Genomic DNA, 14,495 nt, shown 5'->3' with positions numbered 1-14,495 from the left:
ATTATCTTGCATTCATCATGTTTAGGTTTGAGAACACCATGGTCCATCCTCAACCTCTCCTCAATCCTTGATGCTCGATCCTCCAGGCTCATTCCCATTGATCTATAACTAGCACTGGATAGACCATTGTCGCCCATCATTCTTTATCTCAGTGGGAACAAGGACCGAGGAAGGAAGAGAGGATATATAAAAAGACTAATGAGAGGAAACCCAAGACTTTTGAGCACAAGTTTTTCCTTGAATGGGGTTCCTATTGCCATTCCTCTTCCTCACCACACGGTGTCTCTCTTGTCCCATATGTCATCTATACTGACTGGTGGATTATAAATACACAAACTAGTATATTTCCTCTCAAATCTACCATTAGGGTGTTTTTCCCTGAATTCATGCTACTCTGTGCGTTGTTTCATGTTTAATTCTTTATAGATGATTCTACTGAGGTGGGGAACGTACAATAAGCCTTTGAAATGTAACACGTTGCCTGAAAGCGGAAACAGGAAGTTGAACTAGAAACCACAGTAGCCCCGAACCTTACCAGCTCCTCCATATCCTATTAACTGTCTGTTGCATCACCAAAAGTGACAACCATAAAGTAGGAAGGCAAGAACTGTTCTGAACAATTCTTCCACCTATAAGGACACAGAGAGAAATAGTGGACTGGAAGATGATAGAGAGGGAGGGAGAGTGGAGTACCTACAAAGGTTTTGGGCAAATTATTTTGTCAATTCCGTCTGGCAGAGAGTAGGCCTATAATTGGGTGTCTGTCCGTGTGTGTGTGTGTGTGTGTGTGTGTGTGTGTGTGTGTGTGTGTGTGTGTGTGTGTGTGTGTGTGTGTGTGTGTGTGTGTGTGTGTGTGTGTGTGTGTGTGTGTGTGTGTGTGTGTGTGTGTGTGTGTGTGTGTGTGTGTGTGTGTGTGTGATGTATACCTGCATATATGGCATGTACTGTAGGCCTATCCTTGTCAACCCATTATTGTTTTAAAACGTTCATAGAAGGTCACCAGGTCCTCCTATATGATCAACCAGATCAATATTAGGATCCAAATGCTGGAATTTGGTTTCTCTTTCTTTAACATTACAAGATAGTAGAGTGGATGCATGTCCTGACAGCTACTGTTGCCATTTGATTTACATTTGTCAAAACATCACACTGCTGTTTTGTTTCCCCTACACATTTGACCTGTTTGCTGGAGGAGAAGTGCTGTGAAAATATGGTCTGCTTTCAAGCTGTTTTCAGGAACATGCCAAATCAGTAATATTTCCTATTAAGCACACAGATAGTGGTTTCCTCTTTACCCTGAAATCCAGACACTCAAATTTGCAGTGGATGCATAACTCAGTTTATTGGCTCCGAGTGAATACCTCATATGTTGTTCGATGAACAACAGCCACTGCTATCCTTACACAAGCTAGGAACGTGGTATTTATTTCATATAGAAAATAAGTGAAATTAGTAACAATAGTTAAAAAGTTACATCACAATAACAGAGCTTAACTGTACATATCTCACAGTGCAATGCATTTGACAGCATAGCTGAGGCACTCCACTTCTCCCATTAGAACAGTGCAATTGTGCCATTGCATGTTCGTGTTTGTCCAAAACTAGTTCACAGAGACTGTTCTTTGTAGTTGCAGGTTGATACTTCTACATGTAGCTTCTCACGGTATGTCCATACTGCCATTAAACGACTGGGAGAGGCGTCTCTCTTCTTCGTGACCTGAGCTGCTGTCCACATTCTCCTTACTCTCCTCATCTGGCTCCTCTGATTTCACTCGCAGCCGCAGAGCTGGGTCCTTCTGGGAGGGGATTTTGAAGCTGGAGAAGGAGCCACCAACCGAGGGTCGCTTCTCTGAAAGAGGTAGAGAGATGTTATGTAACTTTTCAGTCAATACATTACAAAAGAAATTCATTATGATCGCAGTTACATAACTACAATACATTTTCCCAACAAGTGTCCAGTTTCATATTTCAACTATCTGTCACACATATTATAAAATATAGAAAATAGAACATAAATCTCAAATGGTCTATGGCCTAAAAAAAAAAAAAAAAAAAATGAAGAGAAAACAGCCCCTTTAAAACTGGCCTGGAAAAAAACAGTAGTGCACTTCTAGGGTGGAGACCAAATTTAACAAAACAACTTTAGGGGAACTTGCCCAGCGCTAGAGTATCTGACAGCATCTTAACCACAACCATACATGGGCCAGCTAAAAGTGAGTCTACTAAGTACTGCTAAATCCTAGTTGTGAACTGACATTTCACTACAGCGTCAAAAAAACTGATGCAAATGACACTGCCAACGCTACTGAAACACTCACTTAACCACAAGAAGGTACTATGATATGACCTAGTTGCAAAAAAGTGAAGAGAACCTTTGACTTGGATAAAGTTGTTTTTATTATTTCTATATTCACTAATTCAAGACATACCATTAACAACAACACATTTGTACTGCTAGCTGTTGTGATTTGTTTACATACAGTTCTCAATGACTTGATCCAAAGAACACCTTGAACCATTTCATCCTTCAATATAAAATGTATTTGAATGCATAATAACCAACTCATTATCATTCAACTGTTCTCCTCTATAGCAATGTAAGTACAACCACTCATATTGTATATGATGATAAAAATAGAACAACAAAGGCATCATGCAGCAAAGCAAAAACTTGTGGCTTACCTCCAGGTCCAATTGGATGCATTAACCTGTTCATTTGAACATTCCAGTGTTTTACATTGGTGCTTGCTTGTCGTAGCTTTCTCTGGGCAGCCTAGAATATCACAAGTCACAAGACAAGAAAGTGTATGGAACAATCATATATCATATCATATATCTATCATATGGAACAATCACATGAAAGGTCAGTTCAGCATGGTGTAGCTGTGAGAAATCATCAAAATGTATGTTGTTTCAAGCAGGACATTTTTTGTATGATGTCTCCTTATGTCCTCTTACTGTAAGTCATTTCAGATTAAGAGTCTCCTGAGACAAAGGCCTTATGTACATCATGAAATTATAAGCCAGTCAATATTGCATAAATACTGTATATGCACCAAGACAGCTATGAGTCCACAGAGGTCACAGAATACCTTGGGCATCTACATAGTTTTCCTGTACATGGTGAATGTGTTTTCACATGGCTGTGGAATGTGCGTCCACATGATTGCATGAAGTCAGTAGCACCCATATACAGTAGCATCTTCATGACAGTAGACGGGGCCCAGCTGGGAGATGGTCATTATCTGCTGTGGGTTCCTAGGCTAGACATCCTCAGTACTAGGAAATGTGAATAAGATACTTATTAAGGAAGCCCCATTTTAGCTACAGACTAACTACCTAACTCACTTCCAATGAAGTACTGTATGCTTAGTTGGGTTAACGGTGCCAGTCCGGGTTATTGCACGCATAGAGGAGAAGGGTTATATAACCTTATAATATAATATAAGATAATATCCTAAAGAGTTGGCATGTTTATTTAAGACACATCACAAGCACACTTTAGTAATTTTACATGCATGACAATGAAGTAAAGATGCTGTCAGTGCTTTAACATGTATTTTCCCAGATTTTGAGCGAGTGTATTATGAATGAAGACAGTTAATAAACTTATGTAGTGGATTCCTGGAGGTGGCTTCTGATGTAAGTGTATAAGTATCTTGCTTGGCCTAAACAATCTCTGGTAAGTGTGTAATGCGGAACACTGCAGAGTCCTGAGAACACTCACCACCACGTCCTGGTCCACTCGGTGCCGGTTGGCCCGCACCTCCTCCAGTTGCTTCTGGGCGTCCTCCAGGAAGCGGGACTTGTGCTCCATCTCCTGACGGAGCTCCTGCTTTTCACGCTGCGTCTTCTGGATGTACACCTCCTGTTCCTCTTGCAGCTTCATCAGAGCCTTCATCTTCTCCTCCTCCTCAGACAGCAGCCTGAGCGCCAAGAAACCATTTCAAGCGTCATTTCAATAGAATACAGTACTGACAGTCTGTATAATGGGATAGCTGCAGACTAATGAAGGACATATTTGTTCTTATTATCTACTGTATACTCCAACTATGAACAACAAATAATTCCAGAATACAGCTGTACACTTCAAAATGAAACATTTGATCAGATATGACATGGAGGAAACAGAATGCTACACCACATATCTGAAGATCTCTTGTTCTAGATCAGAGCCTACACAGCCATGTGAAAGCCCAAACCGTCCCAGTCTCAAGTGTGCTCTTGAACTCTTAAGGAGAATTCAAAGTCTACAGATAGACCTTGAAGACCATACAGTTAGCACTTCCTCTATTGGACTTCCTTAGTGACATGAGGTAAGATTCAAGTCAAGTCGAGTATAATAACCGATTCAGTACTGTGAGGGGACACCGTAGAAGTCACGTCCATTTTGAAATCATCAGTATCAGCATATTAGTACAATAATGCGGTGGGGACAGACAGCTATTCTGCACACATAGCATTAGAAATGTAGACTGCATCGTAAGAGGTCTGCAAGCAAGCAGTCTGCATGGGTGTGGCTTCTGTGGGTTTCACGCCAACTGATGTGTACGTATCGTATGTTTTTGGGTCAAGTCATCAGGGGCTGGCTATATTACATATAACATGCCCCTGATGACTTGACTGAAAAACACTACGATACGAACACAACAGTTACATAATACACATAAGCTGTATTATGCTACCTGTAATACACACATATAATACACATAAGCTATACTATGCTACCTGTAATACACACATACTACACATAAGCTATATTATGCTACAGTACATGTAATACACACATAACACACATAATCTACTGTATACTATGCTACCTGTAATACACACATACTACACATAAGCTATACTATGCGACCTGTAATACACACATAATACACATAAGCTATATTATGCTACCTGTAATACACCCATAACACACATAAACTACACTATGCAACCTGTAATACACACATAACACACATAAGCTATAGCCAACTATGCTACCTGTGATACACATATAATACACATAGGGAGCGTACCTATGTTCCCCAGGTCCTACTGTATGTGCCCCACTTTGTATGGGACTGGGAAACATAGGACCTTTTTAGAAAGGGTCATATGTTCCACGGTTTTCCCAAAAAGGGTCCTATGTTCCCCGGTCGCAGCACATACCGGGGAACATAGGACCCTTTTTGGGAAAACCGGGGAACATAGGACCCGGGGAACATAAGGATGACCCCTACACATAAGCTATGCTATGCTACCTGTAATACACACATATCACACATAAGCTATGCTACGCTACCTGTAATACACACATAACACACATAAGCTATGCTACGCTACCTGTAATACACACATAACACACATAAGCTATGCTATGCTACCTGTAATACACATATAACACATATAAGCTATGCTATGCTACCTGTAATACACATATAACACATATAAGCTATGCTACGCTACCTGGCCTGCGCGTAGCGGAAGGCCTCCTCGTCCTGGCGCGCTTTGATCTCCTGCTGCAGGGCCTCCTCCAGCCGCTGCTGCATGTCCTCCAGCTCCACGATGCGCTGCCGCTGCTTCTCCGCCTCCGCCTCCTTCAGAACCATCTCCGCCTCCATGTTGGCCCGAGCCTGGACGTACACACACACACACACACACACACACACACACACACACACACGCACACACACACACACACACACACACACACGTAAGCATGTACACACACATACACACACACACACACACACACACACACACACACACACACACACACACACACACACACACACACACACACATTGTCAGAATGACACATAATATGTGATGCAGATGCCTGTAAAGCCAGTACTTATATCACATTGATACCTCAGGCACTGCATGGCAATATCCACAAACGCTTCCCCTCTCTGCTAACTCTTTAGCAAACAGATGTCCACATCACCCCTCACCAAAGTCATATCCACTCTTCCCTTTTCTCACTGCACTTCACCGCACATGCCTTTCCTTCCTCCCTCCACCAGCCTTCTCACTGATGATGTCATGAGCACCCAAATGAAGCACTGAGGAAATCGTGTGTAGAAACGCATAATCACAAGTAAACTATTTGCAAAGTTTCTGCAAGTTATATTTAAGACTTTTAAGACCATTCAAGACTATTATGAATGAGGCTGATTTCATATTTAGGATCTGTGTGTAGTATTTGAATGTAGACTTTTTAAGACCCTGTAGAAACCCTCCTATCTGCACTTACAATATTGATCATGTTGGACTAAAACTCGAGAGAATGAAGTAAACACCACCACCTCCATCACCACCACCAACACCACCCTCCCCACCTCCATCCTCCCCAGCTCAACCCTCCCCACCCTCACCACCAACACGCTCCCCACCACACCTCCCCACCTCCGGGCCAACACCTCCCCACCCCCCCCACCCCCTCCAGCGGGCTCACCTCCTCGGCCTCGCGCAGCTGCACCTCCAGGCCCTGCTGCAGCTGCTCGTACTGCTGGCGGCGGCGCAGCTCGTCCTGCTCCATGAGGGCCTGCGCCTGCCGCTGCGCCTCCTTCAGCAGCTCCAGCTCGGCCAGCTTGCGCTGCTTCTCCTCCTGCAGGGCCTGCAGCCGCTGCAGCTCCTGCTCCTTGGCCTTGCGCCGCTGCTCCTTCTGCTCGCGCTGCTCGCGCCGCTTCAGCTTCAGGTCCTTGTGCAGCGACGTCTTGCCCTCCGCCTGCAGCCGGATGGCCGTCTGGATGGCTGCGGAGAGACGGGAGAGAGAGATGAGAGAGAGATGAGGGGAGAGAAAAGGAGAGAGAGAGAGAGACAGAGAGAAAGAGAGAGAGAGAGAAGAGGAGAGAGAGAAACAGAGACGAGAGAGAGACGGAAGGAGAAAAAAGGAGAGAGAGAGAGAAAGAGAGAGAAAAAGAGATGAGAGATGGGAGGAGAGAAAAGGAATGAGAGAAAGAGAGAGCGAGAGAGAGAAGAGGAGAGAGAAACAGACAGAGAGGAGAGCGATAACATGATAACACTCAGCGAATAGATGTGTTATTGGATGGCCTTTGACACAGATTACAAGTTTGTAGTAACAGTGGCAAGAACTATACCACAGGAAATTAAAATCAAGATCAATATCGAAATCAATATTACATAAACACATGTGTACCAAGACAGCTGTGATGAAGCAACTGTGCATCTACATGATAGCAAGAAGCTAATAGCACCCACATAGCATCTTCATAACAGTAGATGGGGCCCAGCTGGGAGATGGTCATTATCTGCGGGAGTTTCCTAGGCTAGACGCCCTTAATAAGTCCTGAGAAAAGTATCCACCCAGTGCTAGTAAATGTGAATAAGATACTAGGAACATACTCGAGTTGGGTATCAGCATCAGTCTGGGTTACTGCATGCACGGAGAAGAGAAGGGTATGTATCCTATCTCACTCTGGGGTAGACAGCAAGATCATTTCCCAAAGAGTTGGCGTGTTTATTTAAGACACATCACAAGCACACTAGATGGAGTAAAAGCATGTGTTTGACAGTGAGGTAAAGATGTTGTTAATGCTTCAATATGTCAGTTGGGAGAGGGAGAAGGAGCTACACTACAAGAAATGAAACTTCCTCGGAATGGACATCTGGAACTTAAAACACAAACGTACAGTACAAAGCACATACCTGATGTCCACTCTTGCCTCTGTCTGGTGTCAGAAGCACTCATCTCATATGTCTTCGAAACGGTTTTCAGACAGAACATACATCTCTTTCCATCTCTGTCCGGTAGCACCTGTCCAATATCACAGACATAGTCAGGGCCATAGGTATCTGTTAGGGCCATCTGTTTGCTCTTTATCACACGCAGATACCCACACCCATATGTATGTACTCTCTCAATTTGTCCAGAGCTGTTTACTGTGTGTGTGTGTGTGTGTGTGTGTGTGTGTGTGTGTGTGTGTGTGTGTGTGTGTGTGTGTGTGTGTGTGTGTGTGTGTGTGTATGTGTGTTTCTGTATGTGTCTGTGTGTGTCTGTGTGTGTATGTGATGTATGCACTGTATCTATAGGTTAAGTATATTCTTCTCTATGTTCCCTTTTTGTTATATTGCCTTCCAGAATGTCAGAGGGGTGTCTTCTGCATGTCTTCTACTATTGCTGTTAGTAATGCAATAAAAGCTTCTTCAAAACACTATAAACCACAAGCATACGCTTAAGCATACAACAGCGGTTAGCTCAGAGGCTGCCCACCTCCACACAACAGTTTGTGTCCAGTGTGATGCTTCCCTTGCAGTCCTTGCGGTCCTCGTTGGTGTAATATGAAAGGCTGTTGGGTTTCAGAGTGAACCACCGTTCTTTCCAGTTCCTCCTCAACTGACTTTTCTTCCACAGGTATCCCTTGAATCAATCAATGCATTTAAATACATGTTAGTTCAGAGAACATGACGAAGCAGTCAGTTTGGGCAGATTGCAGTTTTTTATTTCCAGTCATTTTCATGCTTGTCTCAACACCAGGCCCACTTTCTCATCATGCCAACTCTTCTTCACTGTGAGCTTTACAAACACATGCCTGAGCCTTTTGTTTTATTTTATTGATCTATTACTGTAGATTATCTATTATCTATTAGCGTGTCGGTTTGCAAGTTTTGCAGGTGCTGTTTTGTGTTCCATGTGTGTTGATGTTTATTTCTGTGGCCATGCAAACAGCGGAGATGGATTTGAATGCAGACCAATGGCTTCTACTTTCTTATCTCCAGAGTTTACTTTAATTTGTGTGTGCAATATAGCCCAGTTCTATCTCTAGTTTTGTTGCTGTTTAACTAAAATGATTTTAAACAGAGTATGAAAATGTCTGGAAAAGTTTTGATGGTGGTGAACTGAGAGAAGTGGCATTTTGGATAGGTTACTGATAGCATTTAGCAATAGCCAGATATGGTGAAAAGTGTTATGGTGGACATGGTATTGAGACAAGTGTGAAAATGATGGGAAGAACGTAATGTTTATGTGTTTTCTCCATGGTACCTCTTTAAGCACATCTCCAACTATTTCTCTGTAAACTTCCTCGACTGCCATGGTGACTGTTTCCTTAGTGATGCCCCTGGTCAACTTTCCAGAATTCATCATTTCCAGGAATGCCCACACGGTAAATCCATTTTGGACTACTGACTCCTGGGATAAGAAATCCTCCAGTTCCACACAGTTGAGCTCCATACTCATCGCCATGAAAACCTTCTTGAGTAAGTACTCGACCTTTAGAAAGTACACTTATGTTAGTTTGAATATTTTTATCCAAAACGCAAAAAAACGATGAAATACGGCTCATAAATCTACAAGAGGGACAACTAATAACTTCTCACATTCACATGCATGACCCTAAAACACATAGCATAAGCTTCTTCCTACAGTACTGTAGGTAACATCCTAAATGTTCCGCATTTGTACAGTGTTTATAAAAGGTTTTCGCTCATCAATATACTGTGGAGTAGTGGTACACAAGAAGAGCAGTGCACTTGATATAACACATGTCAAATATCTAAACTGTGCTGTGCTTGTATAAAAATAATAATAATTATTAAAAAAAATTGTGCTGTGCTTTTTGGCATCTAGGAAGCAAAAATTAGAAACGAACATTGTTCCATTCTAAAAAAAAAAATCCACTTGCTTAGTAGCCATTCCTCCCCATGAAATGAACAATAATTTAGAATGCTATATGTGCTGGAGATAGTATGTCTCATACTATAGATACTATATGTTACAATTGGAATATGCATACTAAAAATATCTTCACACCCAACTGAAACTACCGCTGCCAACACAGGTTGTGCAAAACACAGGAAATCATCCACCATGCTGCAAGAAACTCATCAGCCAACGAGACGGCAAGAGAGAGCAAGAAAAAAACCCTGAAATCTTAGCAGACCCTGAAAGAACATTGTGTGCTGAGTTGAACACTTCTACCTCTTTGTTGTAAAAAAGCAAATGTACACTAAAATACTGGAAAAATCCTTACACAAATACCAAAACATTACAATATTGTAATTTTCAAACTTTACTACAAACAAAGCAATCATACAAACAAAATCCTAATCAATAAAACGGCTTAATTTGCATACATGTGCATTGTATTTTTTTTGTATCACTACTGTATGATGATTTTATCATATTTGGTCTCGTGAGATCCATGAAAGAAAGTCTTTACGTGATTTGATTCAGCTGGAATTACCACAGGGGCCTCAGGTGCCACAATGTGTAACACACTCACAGAATCATCTAAGCTGTTAACCAGAAACATCTCAAGGCCATCATTTTGAGAGAAACACATTGCAGAGAGCGACCCAAAGTAATTTAGGGGAATCTAGATTCAGGTACTCATGGGTGACTTTACTGTAACAATGTGTTTGCTAACACACCTGGAAAAGATGTTGAGTTTCTGTTTAGATTCTGAGTTTCAGTTCTGTCGGTAAACCCTTAACTGAACTCTTGCTATCTGAAAGGCGCCTGCCTGACCAGTGGATCATGTAACAAAACCACAGAAAACGTCTTTACCTCATCGGGCACCATGACCAGAGGGTACTTGTCCTCCGACAGAAAGTTGAACAAGCACCAGAGACGGAAAGCATCATCCTTCGGCAATATTTTGATGCCACCCTGGTGATAGTTCTTCTTGGCAGTCAGCGTCCAACAGAGATTGTCCACATCCTCCTTCACAAAACTCCCTGGCACTACCTGGGGGACACATGAGGTGAGGACAAACCAGCTCTGAGTCAAACCTGTGACTGGATTTATATTGAATTCTATCTGCTGGTAGTGGCAAGTGAGAAGCATCGCATGTATGGATGGTGTGGTGGTGTTGCTGGAAGACGTATGGAGAGCATGTGTCACTAAAAGCCGTGGTTAAGATATACTGTAAACTAAGACTGATGAGTCATAGTAAACTTTTTCCAGCCATGCATATATGCATATGCAGATACAGTGCTACACTCTGGGGGCCTGATTTTGTACATGTAGCATGTGAAAAATTGCCTGCATTCTCCTTTAATAGAGAGTGTATTTTTGTAAGCAGTCCCCTAGTTCCTACCTTGTCGAGGATATACTTGTTGAGATAGGGCATGTAGCCTTGGTTGGACACAGGTCCATCATCATCATCTCTGAAGTGTTCGTCCAGTGCAACAGGGTCATGGGGTATACTCAGAACAGTGCAGAGGTTATGGGAAAGGACCTGAAATCAAAACACATCTGAGTGAATGGCAGCCCCTTACAAACTGTAAATCAGAAAAAGTTGGGACATTGTGTAAAATGCAATACAAATGAAATGTGATAAATAATACACAGTAACCCCATTTAGCAGGAAAAATTACATACAACGTCTTGAAAATGGAAATTTGGACTGTTTCATCGTAAATATATGTTGTATTATTTTAAATTTGATGCCAGCATTGGGACAGGGACTGAGACCAGTTGCTAGAGTTTTGACAATGACATGTTGTTCTATTACTCCCCCATGCAGGATTTCAGTTGCTCAACAGTATGGGCTACTCTCATAATTCATTCCTTGGCGCACCTCATTGGACAGGTCTGGACTGCAGACAAGCCATTGTAGCACCTGGACTCTTCCTCTATGGAGAATACTGCTGATCAAATATAATTCACTAGATTGCATTGTCAATAAATTCTTCATACATTTCCTGAAATATTCAAGGTCTTCTCTGGAAAAGACATGGGCTGGATAGCAGTAGGCCTATGTTGCTCAAAACCTGTAAAATTCAGAATTGATTGTGCTTTGCCAAATGTGGAAGATGCCCATGCTGTACGCACTAATGCTCCTCCACACTGTCATAGATGTTGGGTTTCCAACTGAGCAATAAAATGTACATGGCCCTCTCCTCTTTAACCCAGATGAGTCCATTATTTCCAAAAAGAATGGCAGATTTTGACTGGTCTAACCACAGGACCTTTTTTCCATGTTATGTTGATCCACAAGCTCAGGCCCAGGGAAGGCAATGGCATTTTCTGTATCATGTCTCAATACAATGTTGACTGTTACATTTTGGTTGTAGGTTTTTGAAATGAGTACCAAACTGTGCACAAACAATGTGGTTATCAGGTTTTCCTAAGCCCATACGACTAGTCTGGAAACTGGTCTGGCTTTGATGCAGTGCCATCTGAGGTCCAAAAGACCACAAGCATCCAATATTGTTTGTCAGCTCTTTCAAAGATTTCTCTGGATTCTCTGAGTGTTTTAATGATATTATGACATATAGATGATGAGCTCCCCAAATACTTCACAATTTCATGTTAAGAAGCATCCAAATGACATTGTTTCATCATTTGTGCACACAGACAAACAAACAAAAATACTTGAATGCAACCATTTTGCCGGGCTGATGGGGCCAAATGCTTGAAAATTCCCCACCTCCAAAGTGGGGAGACAGAAAAAGTTTGAGAGCCACTGCCCTAATTCATGTGAGACATTTCTCCTTTTGTTTTCTTTATCATTACACAACTTTTCCAGCATTTTGTTACAAACTTTTTTGAAACATGTTGCTGGTATCAAACTCAAAATTAACATATTTTCCATGAAATAGTCAAATTTGTAATTTTCAACATTTCATATGTTGTCTTTGTCTTTTTTGCAACTAAATTACATAAACCAGAATGTCATCCTTTGTGTATCTCACACTATGAGAACAGATCTTTTTTGAAGTTTAATGCCATGACATGACTGCAGGTTTTACTCAAAAGAGAGCGCCTACCGGTACTCATCTGACTCATTCTTAGCATTCAACAATGAGTCACTACAGTTCAACATCTTTCCCAAGAACCAAAAGAAACGAAGAATGAACATCTACAAGTGTATGCACCATAAACCTCATGGAGGACCTGATGAGTGACATACATGTATCTGAACCGCACAACATGCATTAAAAACCAAATCCGGTTTGGCCCCCTCGTCTCTTCGCACTGAACTAAACACCTGCCTGGTATTCAAAGAAGCCAATCATCGTTGTCATGCTCAGTAACAGATCAAGTCTCTGGAGCCCCCCCCCCCCCCCCCCCCCCCCCGCCTCCCCCCTGGTAGACTCAGACTAGACAAAGTAGCCAAAATGTTCAAGTAAACTGATATGCAAATCTCTCATTTTGACACTGATTATGGCCTTATAGATGTACTGTATACTACAGGACAAACTGATATCCAGAGAAACAGATCATTCTTGAAACATTAATTGTGTTGGGAAATTTTCAGTAATTAGACAACACTTTACCTGTTAAATGTCTACTCAGGTTGTTGTTGTCCAACTGGCTACACTTTAAAGAAAGACATTTCAAGGATGGGCATTACAAGGAGTTATTTTGGGTTTTCTCTTGGCCATGCCTTCTTGACCACCTTAAGGAGTCTGGAGTAACAACCTTTTTGTAATTAACTTTCTTTATCATGACAGCTCATTTTATGTAATCCATCAAGAATACTCTGTTTGGTCCTCAATAATGGTAAGACTTTGTCTGAGACAGCCATGTTGCTCTCATGCTCGCCTATGATGCTTGTGTGTTAGTAACCTGTCTCCGGCGTCATGGATAAAGGTTTGTACACTGCCGTACAGTCGACTTGCCTGGTACTTTTTGCCTCTTTGTGGATTAATACTAGGCTATATTTTTACCACAGTTGGACCATTTCTAAGGTAAAATTTAGTGTGCTCTGTATTTTGGGATTAATTTCCTTAGACAGTGCATTAACTACTACAGGTTAAGACAGGTTGATGGACTCAGCAAATAATCACATTACTGACTATTATGTTTTAAAAGGAGACTATAGATCATTGTACAAGTCACAGTCATGATCTATGATTCAAATGTATCATTTTCTGCTTCTGTCTCCTCTGAACAAATAGGATGCACAAATAAGGAACTTCAGTTGATAGACAGAAGTGTATGAAAATGAAGAAATGATGAAAGCTACAAACGAAGCCTGATATACTTCGACGTGGCCCAACCACTCACCTTTAGCTGGGACTTCGACACTTTTCCACTCTTCTCTATATCCAGAGCTGTAAAAGCATACCAAATGGACTTAAGTAACTCTGAGCGCAAGTCCATGGCTGCAGAGACATAACGTCTTTCCTCTTTTTCAGTTTTTTTGGGTGCTATTTTTCACGCTCTCATTCACGTACTCCCTCGTCTCACTCCCGGACGTGTGGCCCTTCTAGGGCTGTCACCCACACCCTGTTGCAGAACACTCTTGATCTTAAAATCTTGAAGCAAGTTTCACAAACACCCCCTGCTGGAGTCCTCTGTAAGTCTTACATGAAAGACAACAAGATTAATTCGCAGCATTATTCTCTTCTTCTTCTTCTTCCTTTTTCTTCTCGGTATATAGGCCTAGCCTACAGTCCTTCCAGTCTGGTGTAGCCTACTTTTCGAATTAGAGAATGTATTGCTGTCACAATTGTTTTTGCTGTCAACTTCAGATTATAAACATACTTAGAAATTAGAATCATAGCTGATCACAGACAAGATCCCCTTTTCA

At 41.8% G+C, this 14,495-nt stretch overlaps 1 protein-coding gene across 1 annotated transcript; it reads right to left on the bottom strand.

Annotated features, from left to right (window-relative positions):
• Nucleotides 1-1,323: 1,323 nt before the first annotated feature.
• def6a (DEF6 guanine nucleotide exchange factor a) lies at nucleotides 1,324-14,178 on the bottom strand. Its single transcript, XM_062540432.1, has 11 exons — nucleotides 13,970-14,178; nucleotides 11,052-11,192; nucleotides 10,520-10,699; nucleotides 8,996-9,223; nucleotides 8,225-8,371; nucleotides 7,660-7,768; nucleotides 6,446-6,744; nucleotides 5,455-5,621; nucleotides 3,728-3,926; nucleotides 2,683-2,773; nucleotides 1,324-1,849 (listed from the first exon to the last, which is right to left on the bottom strand). The coding sequence occupies exons 1-11, from the start codon at nucleotides 14,063-14,065 to the stop codon at nucleotides 1,659-1,661; spliced, it is 1,848 nt and encodes a 615-aa protein (XP_062396416.1). The 5' UTR covers nucleotides 14,066-14,178; the 3' UTR covers nucleotides 1,324-1,658.
• Between the last annotated feature and the right edge of the window lie 317 nt (nucleotides 14,179-14,495).

This window comes from Sardina pilchardus, chromosome 7, assembly GCF_963854185.1.
Source record: "Sardina pilchardus chromosome 7, fSarPil1.1, whole genome shotgun sequence".
NCBI lineage: Eukaryota > Metazoa > Chordata > Actinopteri > Clupeiformes > Clupeidae > Sardina > Sardina pilchardus.
Note: the sequence above shows the minus strand (reverse complement) of the source record. Positions and strands in the feature narration are given on the sequence as shown.

Coding starts and splice junctions, on each gene's coding strand:
- def6a (XM_062540432.1), bottom strand. CDS start 14,065: ATGGACTTGCGCTCAGAGTTACTTAAGTCCATTTGGTATGCTTTTACA. Junction 11,193..13,969: donor TGTCGAAGTCCCAGCTAAAG/GTGAGTGGTTGG, acceptor TTTTGATTTCAG/GTCCTTTCCCATAACCTCTG. Junction 9,224..10,519: donor TGGTCATGGTGCCCGATGAG/GTAAAGACGTTT, acceptor TACTTTCTAAAG/GTCGAGTACTTACTCAAGAA.